This window comes from Crocodylus siamensis, chromosome 7 (assembly GCF_052110815.1).
Source record: "Crocodylus siamensis isolate JL-2025a chromosome 7, ASM5211081v1, whole genome shotgun sequence".
NCBI lineage: Eukaryota > Metazoa > Chordata > Crocodylia > Crocodylidae > Crocodylus > Crocodylus siamensis.
Genome location: NC_143401.1, coordinates 67,405,694 through 67,419,767, shown reverse-complemented (window position 1 = coordinate 67,419,767; position 14,074 = coordinate 67,405,694). Strand labels below are relative to the sequence as shown.

The 14,074-nt window shown below is 44.5% G+C and overlaps 2 protein-coding genes across 2 annotated transcripts in view; one reads left to right on the top strand and one right to left on the bottom strand.

Moving 5' to 3' along the window:
- PDE6C (phosphodiesterase 6C) overlaps positions 1 to 6,430 on the top strand; it is a 45,519-nt gene extending 39,089 nt beyond the window's left edge. Inside the window, exons 21-22 of the mRNA XM_090056612.1 lie at positions 403 to 553; positions 6,059 to 6,430. Of these exons, the coding sequence (XP_089912738.1) occupies positions 403 to 553; positions 6,059 to 6,120 (213 nt within the window). The 3' untranslated portion in view covers positions 6,121 to 6,430. The remainder of the gene's footprint in view (positions 1 to 402; positions 554 to 6,058) is intronic.
- Positions 6,431 to 7,681: 1,251 nt separating this feature from the next.
- Positions 7,682 to 14,074, bottom strand: part of LOC149859928 (protein FRA10AC1) — a 58,807-nt gene continuing 52,414 nt past the window's right edge. Inside the window, exon 14 of the mRNA XM_090056623.1 lies at positions 7,682 to 11,556. Coding sequence (XP_089912749.1) covers positions 11,514 to 11,556 — 43 coding nt within the window. The 3' untranslated portion in view covers positions 7,682 to 11,513. The remainder of the gene's footprint in view (positions 11,557 to 14,074) is intronic.

Genomic DNA, 14,074 nt, shown 5'->3' with positions numbered 1-14,074 from the left:
TTTGCACATGAGCTCTGGACCAGAGCAGTTTGACCACTACACGTTCCATTAAGGTGCCATGATAAACTCTGACACAAACTATGCCAGAGTTTATAATGTTGCCTTAATGGCACCTGTAGATACAACCAGTAAGTACTGCAACTGCTTTTAAGCTTTTCCATTCAGTAGAAAATACATCTAGTTAGACATACACCAATGAAGCATGTGCGTAACACATAAAGCAAAACAAATCTCTCACTATATGTGCCACATACTGAAATGTCAGAAACTACAGAGAAGTGAAAGCACAAATGGATGGCAGGGTTGTTACACCTATTAGTAATATTTTATTCATTCATTTTAAACTTTAAAAACATGATGCGTTATAAATAGCTAATTTACTTATTTAAATTGTTTGTTTAGGAATTTTCAAGGTTTCACAAGGAAATCACACCCATGCTTGCTGGTCTTCAAAACAATAGGGTACAATGGAAAACACGTGCAGACGCGTATGATGAAAGAATGAAACTTATCGAAGAAGAAAAGAAAAAACTGGAAGAAACAGCACCCAAAGGTTAGGCAGGTTTAAGGTTTTCATTCCCATGCAAGGCAGCCACTTGACACATTTCTACTCCTATTCTACAACAAGTATGTGAAATGCACATTTCTTTCAGTATTTATGGCAACATTCAACTGAACTGCAGCTAGACCTGTGCCAGTCAAAACTAGCAGAATTGTCTCTATTTTTAGTGAAGAGATGAATAATTAAAAGTTACATAAAACCAGGAGACACTGCCCTGATGATTTAGGCTGCTATGCAGGAACAAAGAATCTCCAGTTATGGCTGAAGTAAAACTCTTTCAATAGGACTTAACAAAAGATAAAATGCTGCTTACCTGAGGAAGAAGCAGGTATAAGCACCAGAAAGACTGGAGGGACCTTTAAAGCACAAACCGCTTAAGTTTCTCTGGCTACCCTAAGCATGGAAAGCAAGCTCAATGTGGCTGGGCATAATGGGCATGTCTACACGTGGGCTTTAAAACACAGTAGCCCATTTTACTGTGCATTAAAGTGTCATATCAAAAACCATGCTAATACCCAGTAAAATAGGCTACTGAACATTAAAGCACAACTAAAAGACCATGTACTTTTGCTACTGTGCAGTAGGGCAGCCTAATGTGAATTTATTTAGTACCTCACATTAGAGGTACTAAATTTAATGCACATTGGGAAACCTGCTGTAATGAATGTGGAGACATGCCCACTGTCTGAAATCTTAGTAGTTGTCAACATTCCCTTATAAGAAGCTTGGATTGAGCTTCTTTCCTGACACCTTACATTGAGTTTCTTGTCTAAAAAAATATATATTTTTCAACTATAAAGTCTAACACATTCTCCAGTCTTCCATGACAACCCAATTTTGAAACTGAAAATACCTTCTTAGGTGTGAGAAAATGGTGCTGTATCTGAAATCTCTTAGCCTTCTATTTTTGAGATTTTACAGGCTACCTAGGAAAAAAAAGTCAGAAAAGATACCTGTAATGGAAACAAGTTTACTCAAAGATATTTCATACATTTCATAGACATTTGGGCTAGAAGGGACCACCCCGGAAGATCATCGAGTCTAGCCCGTGCCCCAGGGGCAGGAAGTCAGCAGGGATCATAGGATCCCAGCAAGATAAGCATTCCAAATGCATCTTGAAGGCGTTCAAAGTTGGTGCTTGAACTGCCTCTGGCAGCAGTCTATTCCAAAACTTGGGGGCTTGAACAGTGAAGAAGTTCTTTCTTATGTCCAGCCTGAATCAGTTGCGGTGGAGTTTGTGACTGTTTGATCTTGTCATCCCTTGTGGCGCTCTGGTGAATATTGATTAGGCCTGGTAATTAAATATCTTGATTATTAGAGCAGCTGAGGATTTTTCTTCTTGTGAAGTAACCTTCAAAGTAGTCTTTCTAGGAAGATCTACCTAAAAACCTTACTTGGTTTAGATCCTTCCAAATATTCAGAACCAGTAACCTCAAAATACTTTACCCAGAATACCCATAGAAGTTGGTTATGTTTATTGGCTGTTGGTTGACAACCTGACTGGCATTGATGACAAGCAATAGGGGGTGCGATGAGGGTAGTGGAATCCTTGACGAAGGAAATACCATCAAAAAGTGGATGAGCATAACCTCCTAGTGATTTTGCCAATGGTATCCAGACAGGGAAGATTGGGCTCTTCTGCCGTATCTGGCAACCAATCTCGGAGTGGAGGCCTGAAAGGCAGGCAGATGGAAAACCTCCTCTGCACTGGCAACTCCTGCACTGTAGCTGGTTCCAAACATATTGACTTTCATCCTTCCTTTGGAACAAACCAGTAAAGCTGAGGGGGACACTAATACAGGGGCAAAGCAGCATCTCCATATCAAGTGCTCAGGCTATTGCAGCCACAATACATGGAGAGAATACTGCTTCCCCTCCCCAGTGCCAGCCCAGCCAGACCCCGCGCAGCCTGAGCATGGCATGGGGAAAGCCTGCCCAGCAGCTGCTTTCCTGGGCTTACCTGCAGGGCAGGGCCCTTTCAGGGTCCTGTGCAGGAGGCAGAAGCTGGCCCAGACATGACCTCCACCTCTCTCCACTGGGGAGGAGGCTCTTCTCAGCCAGACTGGCTGACCTGCTCCACCAGGCTTTAAACTAAGCCTGCCAGGTGACAAGGGGACTACCACCACTGCTGGCCCGCTGAGCAACCCTTGCAAAGCCAGCAGGCCAAGGCACTTAAGGGAGCCCACTCATGCCCCAGCCCTAGAACAACTGGTAGGCAAAGTAGGGGCCCCCAAAGGAACACTTGCCTGCCTGTACACAAATGCCAGGAGCTTGGGGAATAAACAGGAGGAACTTATTCTCCTGCTTAGCACAAAAACTTACTATGTCATAGGGATAACGGAGACCTGGTGGGCCTCCACCCACGACTGGATCATGGGTATATATGGCTATACCCTGTACAGGAGAGATTGAGTAGACAAAAGGGGCAGGGGTGTAGCTCTCTATGTCAAGGAGAGCTGTGCCTCCCTGCAAACTGACATTGGTGACCAGGGTGGACAGTTGGAGGCCCTCTGGATTAAAATATATGGGGAACATGGTACAGGGGACACAATGGTGGGAGTCTACTACAGACCTCCCACCCAAAATTAAGAACTTGACCAGGTGTTCGCCAGGGAATTGGCAGAGGCCGCATGCTCCAGGCCCATGGTTGCCATGGGAGATTTCAACTAGCTAGACATCTCGTGGGAAGAGCATTCAGCTAAATCTGAGTGGCACAAAGCTTCCTCTTCTGCGTGGATGACCTCCATCTGACACAAGAGGTCTATGGGCCAACGAGAGATAAAGTGCTGCTCGACCCAGTACTGGCAACTGGGGACAACCTAATCAGTGACCTAATGATCGGACAGCAGCTGGGTGACAGCAACCATAAGCTGATCACCTTCACCATCTGCCGTAAAGCTGGCAGGTCAGTCAGCAACACAGAAGTCCTTGACTTCAGGAAAGCTGACTTTGACAAGCTCAGGAGGCTTGTCAGTGAAGCCCTAAGGGACCATGACCCCAAGGGGAGGGGACCTCATGAAGAGTGGTTGCTCCTCAAGGAAGTGATCCTCAATGCATAAGCTAATGCTATTCCATCTTGGAGGAAAGGCAGCAAAAGGGCACAGCAGCCCCCTTGGCTCTCCAGGGAACTACTGAACCTCCTGCACCTAAAAAGAAAGGCCTACAAAGGATGGAGGACAGGATACACCTCCAAGGAGGAATATTCTGCACTGGTCCAGTCCTGCAGGGAGCAAACCAGGAAAGCCAAGGCTGCGACGGAACTCCAACTAGCTACAAGTATCAAGGACAATAAAAAGTCCTTTTTTAGATATGTGGAGAGCCAGAGGAAAAGCAAGGGCAACATTGGTCCCCTGCTAAACTAGATGAGACAACTGACAACCAACATCCAGGAAAAAGCCAACCTATTAAATGGGTACTTGGCACTGGTCTTTCATCAGTCCCACGGGATGCCCCTGCCCACTACGGGACAGGGGGGCCTGTGTAAGGGAGACCTGGATGAGGGGGATTCCATGCCCTCCATCAATGTTGAACTCATGAAGGGCTGGACACCTCAAGGGGCTGGACACCTTCAAGTCAGCTGGCCCTAACAAACCCCAGGGTACTCAAGGAGCTGGCGAGCATCATAGCCCAGCCCCTGGCACGGATCTTTGAGAACTCTTGGTGCTCTGGTGAAGTGCCTGAAGATTGGAAGAAGACCAGTGTAGTGCCCATCTTCAAGAAAAGAAGGAAAGTGGATCCGGCAAACTACAGGCCCATCAGCCTGACCTCTATCCTGTCCTGGGGAAGGTCTTAGAAAAGATTATTAAAAAGAGGCCATTCTCAACAGACTGGCCCACGGCAACATCCTGAGGGATAGCCAGCATGGGTTTGTTGCAGGTAGGTCTTACTTGACCAATCTTATCTCCTTTTACGACCAGGTGACACATCACATAGACAAGGAAGAGGAGATTGATGTCATCATACATTTCAACTTCAGAAAAGCCTTCGATCTAGTATCCCATGATCACCTCTTGGCAAAACTGGCCAACTGCGGCCTCAGGTCCAACACGATCCGCTGGCTGGGAAATTGGTTCTGTGGTAAGACCCACAAGGTGGTGGTTGACAGAGGTCAATTGTCATGGTGGCCTGTGACAAGTGGGGTCCCCCAAGGCTCTGTCTTTGGACCTATATTGCTCAACATCTTCATTAATGATGTGGACATTGGAGTCAGGAGTGGACTGGCCAAGTTTGCCGATGATACCAAACTGTGGGGTAAATCTGAGGACAGGAAGGTGATCCAGGCTGACCTTGACAGGCTCAAGAAATGAGCAGATGAGAACCTGATAGTGTTTAACACCTAAAAATACAAGGTTCTCCACCTTGGGAGGAAACACCTACAGCATCCTTATAGGCTTGGCAGTGCTACACTGGTTAGCACTACGGATGAAAGGGACTTGGGGGTCATGATTGACCACCAGATGAATATGAGCCTTCAGTGTGACGCTGCGGCCAGTAAAGCAAGCAAAACTCTGGCTTGCATCCATAGATGCTTCTCAAGCAAATCTCAGGACATCATTCTCCTGTTGTACTCGGCCTTGGTAAGGCCACAGCTGGAGTACTGTGTCCAGTTTTGGGCTCCTCAATTCAAAAAGGATGTGGAAAAGCTTGAGAGAGTTCAGAGAAGATCCAGGCGCATGATCAGAGGTCAGGAAAACAGACCTTACAATGACAGGCTGAGAGCTGTGGGACTCTTTAGCCTGGAAAAGCGCAGGCTCAAGGGTGATCCGATAGCCACCTATAAGTTTATTGTGGTGTTCACCAGGATCTGGGGGAATAATTGTTCACCAGAGCACCCCAAGGGATGACGAGGTCAAATGGTTATAAACGCCAGGAAGACCATTTCAAGCTAGACATAAGGAAGAATTTCTTCATTGTCTGAGCCCCCAAGGTATGGAACAGCCTGCCACCGGAGGTGGCTCACGCATCTACATTGAACCCCTTCCCCTCACCAGTGCCACAGGTTCTGGCCCAGCTCCTCTGCCCCTCTCAAGCTGCAAATGTGCCCTGAGCCAAGGGCAGGGCGAGGCCAGCTGGGTCAGGCTGAGGTCAGGGTTGGTTGCCTGGGGCTTAGATTAAATGAAAGTTCCATTTCCCATCCCCCTGTGAAAAAAGAAGTCTCAAAGATTATCTTGTTTGGGGGGGGGGGGGGGGATTAAATATGCAAAATTGCTGAAACTTTGCAGAAAGATGGGTTTAGTGCGTTTACCCTTTAAAAATGCTGAGAGGAACAGCAGCAGCATTAATTAATTGTATGGGTTTTCAATATTTTTTTTTAAACCAAGAATGCATATATAAAATGCTGAAAATATGTTCAGTTTTCAGATTGTCAAAGTTTTTATTCTAATATGTGAAAAATCCATATTACAATATTAACACTTGTACAAACCAAGATGACTTATAATAAGAAAAGAAAATATTTATGTTACTTTTTTTTTTTTTTAGATGGACCAAATACAGGAAAAGGTGCAGGTGGTGGAGCTGCAGATGATGGCAAATCAAAAACATGTATGATTTTGTAATTCTCTTTAATGACACTAAAATGGCTTTTGATACAGACAAAGGACATCTAGAAAGAACTTCAACAATTCTTAGTGGATTTCTGTACGGTACAGAGTAGCATAGATTAAGCAATCCCTTTAAACATCTGCCATCTGTTGGGTGTCAGTTTGGAGTATCCATTGAAAACTCAGTATCCATTGAAAACTAATAACCCAGAAGGCAAAATGGAAAACAAAAATGAGTTACAGTGCAAAGCTAGTTATTATGTGTTAATTTTCTGGCATTATTTCTTGTCATTCATAACTTCATACATAGTATTTTTATTAAAATGTATGAATGCTAAAAACTGTAAAAACTATGCTTTTAAAATAATTTATGCTTTGTGTGATAATTCAGTCATTTCAGTCCAGATTAAAGTTGTGCAGACTATAAACCAAAAACCAGTTTTCATAACTGATAGGACTAGACTTTTAAATAATGTTTATTTCATTTACAATATATATGATACTCTTTGTCTGCACTCTCAATATCAGGTGCAGTAGCAGAGTTGTCATTTTCATTATTTGGGAAGACCTAGACCAGTGATTCTCTGCCTTTTAGGGCCAGGACAACCCTCCACAACTTCTTTGAATGTGGTGATACCTCTGGTAGAGAACCACTGTTGTGCTGCCTCAGTGCTTCTCAATTGGGTAATGCTGCCTCCAGATAAAGCTGCATGCCTTCTGCATAGTAAGACCAGGGAAGGCTGTGACACATGCGCACTCTCCTGATTTATTAGGGTTCTAATATGCCTAAAGCAGGCTGGAAAGCTGGCTCATGCTTCTTTGACCGACCTTGCACAGTGTCTCCTGGAAATAGAAGCATGCAGGACAGATAGAAGTGTCCCAGAGACTTTCCCAGAGAAGTATGGGGGTAGAAGGGCTGCAACACAAACCAGCTCTCCTGCCTACTTCGTAGTCAGAGAATCCTAATGCAAGGGGAGCATGCGCGCATACCACAGCCCTGTGCACAGGCTGTTTTTTCCTGGTCTTTGTAGCACCTCAGTTGAAAAATCACTGAAGTAGACACTAACACCCCTCGTGGGCCTACAAAACACCTGTGGAGTTCACTTTGGGTGCCTATATGTGCAGTGAGGCTGCTCTGATGCGCTGTAATTGCAGCGTGTTAGATTAATTGAGTTTACTGGAATGTGGTAAATTACTGCACTCTAGCAGACCCCAACGTCTTGTGTATCAGCACACCTGCGCTGAAAAATGCTGGTGGGGGCGCTCTAATTAAAGCTCAAATGCCCTCATCGCCATTTTTCAGGTGCAGGGACACTGATACAAGAGACACTTCTGGCATTTTAATTAGAGCAGCTCTCCGAGCCTCTCTAATTAAAGCTTCCCCCCCCCACACACACACACACACACACTCCCAGAGCTCATGTATAAATGCCCATTCTTAAAGCTACCAAAGAACTTGTAAGTTACAGAAATGGCTCTCTCAATCATCTTTTCTCCACAGACCAATTATTCTGTCTCAGGCCCATGAACTAGGTATCTGTTAAAAGCAAACCTCTTTCTCAATGTAAAACCACAATGAAGGCAACAAGAATTATAATATTTTAATTTAGAATGAGTAATACATCAAGGAATCTAGACCAGGATGTCAGAAGTAGAGGTATACATTCAAACGTAATGTAACAAGTGTACAAAATGCTAATACAACTTTTTCTGAACAGAACAAACAAGCAGAATTATGTTACTACAACCCAACAAAAGATATGCCAATTGAAATAAAGGGAAAAAACCTCTTCCTGTATTTGCCCCTAGCCAAGGCCTGAAAAACAGACTGTACTAATGGTTTATTCCAAAGGAAAAAAACTAAAGAATGGCAGAGGACTTGCTCCACAGCCACTATACAAGGTCTTGGGCTGCAGTACACTCTGAGGAATCTGCTCTTTCCCTACGTGGGGAAAAGAGAATGGCCAGCATTATTAATTAACTGAATACATGTATATTACTGGACTGAGCCCTAAACCTAAACACAGAGGTGTAAAGAATAGTTCTTAAATGCACTGAAGTTACCCACTTTATATGCAGGCTCCTCAAAATCCAAATACCCTTCCTTTTCCCTACAATACAGAAATATATATGTCCTACTGAATGACAGGCCCTAACACCTCCTAAGGAGGGTAACGCTTTCGCTCTACCATAAATGTTTGAATTGTATGTTAAAATTTTCCTCCAGAGTACAGAAGGAAAGAAACATTTCAGAATTCTTTCATCAATCCTGATCTGCAATAACTGATGAAGACCCCATTATTAAACTTGTTCCATTTATTTTTATAACATTAACAACTTTTATCTCAATATGCACAGGTAGCACCCATATTCTTCTGTATGCACACCATGGTGCTCTATATCTCCCTCCACTCTGACCTCTCCCATCACACTCTAGGACTTACTTAAGAAGAGGTTACTGAAGAATGTTCTAATATAAACTATGTATAAATACTGTACAACTATAACAAGAAATAAAACGTTCTTCCATAAACTTTCCTGTTTGTTATATCTCCACTTATACAGGTCAAATATAGCAAGTGTGCCATGAAACTCACTATTATATATAATTTTCCCCATACTAAATGCAAATATAAGGAGGATATTCCAAGGTTATTTTTATCAATTACATTTTAAATTTAAATTGTGTTCAATAAAAATGTATTTAATATGTATACTATATACATGCCAACTATATTTGCAGTAGCAAATACAGCAACAGACTCTATCAAAGCTCCTATAGACAAGTTACAGAGCTGTAATCTGATTGTTGAAGACTGGATTTGGCTCTCTCAGCCAGGCTTGCAAGATAAGAGAATTAACCTTTAAATCCATCTTCTTTCTAAAAAAAAGTCTTTGCATTCACAAGGCTACCTGTTATTTATTATTAAAGAACACCTTAAATCTATCTACTGTAATCTATTATGTATACATGAACTATTACAAATGCAATTATGTTAAGTAATATTAAATGTAAATAGATATATGTTGATATCCATACAAATTGTGCACATATATAACAATGTTCACAGTTATATTACAGCCATGTCTACAACTCTGTTTTCTATATCTAGATGTGACAAACTACTTCTGTGTCAATTCGTACATAAAAATACAGATCCATTAATTCTCCCTACATTGCTTAAAATTAAAATTTCATTAAATGAACACAAATAGCACATATCTGAAGCAACATTCCTTTATAAATGAGCTGTCATTGTAATTATTTTTGTGCAAACTGTTTCTTTGGAAACAGGATAAAATTAGTTTAAAGATATGCTGCACTTGAATAGGAAAGAACAGTAAGATTCTCTACTGCATGTTCTCATCTTGTGTGCTCAGGATTATGTTTTAAGGCAAGATAACCATTTCACTGTGAAGGAGATCAGAAATTAAAGATGCTAAAAAGTATGCTTTTCTTAGTTGTAACCTATGTATTTTACTTGTTATAACAAATATTATAAACTGAAAATTTCAACTAACAATCAGAATAGAAGAACAGAGTGACTATAGGGATTACTAAACATTAATTTGAAAGTATCTTTAAAATAGAGGTAACAATGGGATAAATTTTATAAAACAAATAAAAAAAGAAAATACATTTTACTTTTAGGAAGAAAAAAAAATTACTTTATCCAAATAAAATATGTTCTATAGAATTTGAAACTTTTCTAACACTATTTCCAAAACAGTTATACAAACAGACACTTGAATATTCAAGGTTGCATGATAGAAGCATCTCACCCCTCCCTGACATCCAGTGATGGCCTGCCCATCTGCTACGTGCCATCCTAGTGCTGGCACCATGCACCTTCCTCACGGATCCTTATCCACCTGGCTGGACCTGGGCAGGGACAGTGACAACAGGCTCCAGAGCCACCATCACCCTCCTGGATTTCCAGCCCTACCACCTCTGGCCACCCGGTAGGAGCTGGGGCTCAGGCAGGCTGCCTATGCTGCTGTACACAACACAGCTGTGGCCTCGGTTGTGGGGTGCAAGCATGTCCATCAGCTGTCACACAAAAAGTATGGACTTACAGGCACCCCCCAACCAACAATTGTGGTTGGTGATGGCAACCCACTGTCCCCACAAGGCCTTGACCTTTATGTGGCACTGCCGCACCAACTGGTTGTGCCTGCACTCGCACATCTGGCCTGATGGCCCCTCATAGACATGAGCGTTGGAGCCCCGCTTGAAGTGGCATTGCTTCTCCAACTCTTTTCACAGTACCATGAGGTCACCAGTCTCCTTCTGCAACCAGCTGGGGCCCTGGGTGGTGCACACGGACGTCAGTGAAGATGTCACCATCAGGGCTCCTGCACCAGCTCGTTGGGCCTCCAAGCAGCTGCCCCTTTACTGCTGGCCCTGGGCAGCGGCCTGCAGCACCCAACACAGGGGCCCAGCATGGGACTGACAGCTGCATGGCTGAGGTAATACCCTGTAGCACCTGCAGGCCCCAGGCTGGCTACTGGGTTTGGGCTAAGGGCAGATGGAGCTGGCCCCAGCAGTCAGAAGCTGCCTGCAGCTCAGCCTGGGTGCTGGCAAGTCTGGCTGGAGCCTGCAGCAGCCTGCAGGCCTGGACAACACGGGCCTGGCAAGCGCGTGGCACTGCAGTGCCAGGCAGCAGCGCCACAGTGCAGACAGGCTGGTGCAGGTAGCCTGTGGCCTGCCCAGGAAGTCACAGGACCTGGAGTTGCCTAAGGCTGCCTGCTGGTGTGCCCCAAGTCTCAAAATGCCTGCAGGCTTTTAAAGGCCTGAGGCAGGAGCTGCCATAGAGGCAGCCCAGCCCTGGGGCAGGAGAGGCTCAGAGCCCAAAGCCCTGGGGCTAGCCTTAGGCCAGCTCCCTGGTGGCAGGACTGACCTGGGAACAAATCTGTTCCCGGGTCATGTCTACACATGCATTACTGGGCGGTAAATAACTGCAAGTACATTTGATACCTGCATTTGCAGGTATCAAATGTACTTGCAGTTAGGGGGTTTTACTGTGCAGTAAGCATGTGCACATATAGATGTGTGCATGTACTGTGCATTAAATTACACTACTGCACAGTTCAGCATCTCGTGTAGATGTGCCCTCTGGTAAGGAAACCCAGTTGTTCATGAAGAAGGAAATGTAATTTCTGTTCATATAAAGGTATCATTTTCAATCGTTTAAGCTCCAGTCCTGCAACTGGCTATACCCAAGCACACCCCAGAATGCTCTACATAAATGAAAGTGTGCATCCATGCACAGTGAGTTACAAAGCACAGCCTTTAATGGTACTTCAACAAAAAACCAAAAAATATTTGGAATCTTAAGTCTGTCTTGTTACCCATACTAGAATAAGAAAATTCAAGGAGAAATCAACCTAGGGTTCCGCAGCAAGTTTCAGAGAAACAAGTCTTGAAAGTACTCATCAAATTCTTCCTCCCTATAAGAAAAAGGAAAATAAAATGTCAAACAATGTAGTGCTTTAATTTGTAACCACACAGCATCTAACTGCTTTTATTGCAAAAATTAAAAATATGTGGTTATAAGATGAACCACACATGAGATATACTTAGTTCCGTATTTCCCTTTCTGTGAAATCAAAGCAGTGTTTTTGCAATTAATCACTGCTGAGTTAAGTACATTATATGATATTACTCCAGGGGTGGGCAAACTCCACCAGGCCATTCTATCCAGCCCGTGGGGCCTCTCCAAAAGACAATTATTACTGGCCCACAATTGCCCCTCTGAAAACTGGTGGCAGGAGCAGGCTTCCAGAGATTGTACGCTGCTGGGCCGGGCTAGCTCTGTGCCTCCACTTCTGGCAGCCGTACATCTTTAAGCGAAGCTGGATCTGTGCCAGCATGTGGTGTTCCCAGCGCTCCAGCCAGGAGCTGCACGCCATTGTGCCAGGCTGGGATGGCTCTGTGCTTCCATGTGCAGCTACCTGCTAGTGTTCTGGGAACCCCACATGGAGGCATGGAGCTGGCCCAGCCTGAGGGGACACAACTCCCTGCAGCTCCTGGCATTCCAGCGGGGAGCTGCACACAACTGAGCTGGGTTGGCTCTGGGCTGCCACATGTAGCTCCCACAACTCAGATGGGGATGTGTGCTGCCAAGGGACTCCACCCGTTGTGGGCCACGAGCACCGCAAGGGCCTGCTGCCTGCTGGTGGCAGGGGTTGTGTCCCACTGGGGGGGTGGCAGAGCATGTGTTGGGGCCCCACACGTACACTCCACCATACCCACACCGACCGCCCACCCACACAAACTCCACCCCCCCATCTACCCACACCTGCTAAACAAACCTCACCTTCATAAACCTCCATACCCCCCACAAACCTCACCCCACCTCCCTAACCACACCCTACATACAATATACAAGAGAAAGATTTCATTTTGAGCTATTATGCAATCACATTTATATACACTCTACAAACACATAAAACACAACAACATTTTTTAAAAATAAAATTATAATATGCTATAGATGTTTGATTTTTAGCATATGATTTAGGGTTTTTTCTGGTTCTAATATGGCAAGCCCTGCCTCCCAAAAGGATTGCTTCTGGAGGCAAGAGGAGGGACTTCTGGTGACAAAGGTCAAGGGTTAGCATGGGACTTTTAGTCTCAAGATGGCAACCAGGGGATGGAGCACCTGTCAAGGGATGGAGGTGCCTTTTGACCCTCAACAACTCACCGAAAGTCACTGAGCAGCCCTCTAGCTGAAATAAATGCACCCCCTGTATTACTCTCATCATATCTAGTATTAGGTTACATGGTACAAAAAGGATAAAACATTAGAGCACCTGCTCTCAGAGTCCATCACTTGCTGATAAGCATCTGTGGGGAAGTACAGATATGGGAAACAGTGCATCTCTCTGGGTTCAGGTGGCCTTTTATGTTTCTTTTTATTTCTATTATCCATAACCTGACATTTCTTGACTTGCCACTAACCCAGATTAGCTCTCAAAATAGATCGCTTAAGGCATGCTTACCTAAGTGGCGATCATATAGCCAACATAACTGTAATGTTTTGCTCCTATGCACAGATAGGATTCCATGAAGCTTGCCCTTAAAGTCCCACCATTCTGGTTGCAGAAAAGCCATGACTAGCAGTTGTTTGACCTTTTAGCCAAACAGTACAGAAGCTAAAGCACTTGCCCAGGGAGCAGGAAACCCAGATGTTCTGTTCCTCCCCCCAGTACACTCCCAGACGGGGTCTGAATCTGCATCTCTTGCTTCCCAGCAATGTACCCTAAACAACAGATTACAGGATGCCACAACATTGCCCAGAAGGAGACCAAGCCAGAAGAAGGGTGGCTCATCAGGTGGCTGTTGCCCTGGAAAAGAAGCAGCCCTAGGTTCTGACCTTAAATGGGGCATAAACAGCAACATTTTATCCACAGCACTCTCTAGCCCACTTCTTGAGGTTTCATAGTTTCTAGGGTCGGAAGGAACCTGAGCAGATCATCTAGTCCGACCCCCATAGCAGGAAAGAATACTGGGGCCCACTAGGCAGCCAGAAGGGAGGACACGTGGGACCAAGAGAAAGAGAAAGCCAGAGGCAGGCTGGCTCAGATGCTGTGCTGGCAAGAAAACGATCCTGGGTTCTACCCTGGGCCCCTGCTGCCAGTAAGGCAGAAATTATTCCAATACTATTTATCCATTTATCCAATGACTGCAAGGTGCAATGGGCCAGTTTCAATACAAGGGCTGGAGAATGCTTGGTTATGGCCTAGTACTTAGAGCACTTTGGTGAGATACCCAGAGGGGTATCAAGTGACGCTGCATCTCTGGCAAGAGAGGAACTAGAACCTGGGTCTCCCACTCTCTAGGCCAGTCCTCTAACCACTAGGCTATTCAGTAAAAAAAAACTGGGAGGCTTTTTTCTCCTCCACCACCACTACTTTATTTCCAGAAAGTACACACACAGGTTCAACTTACTCTACCACAGATAGA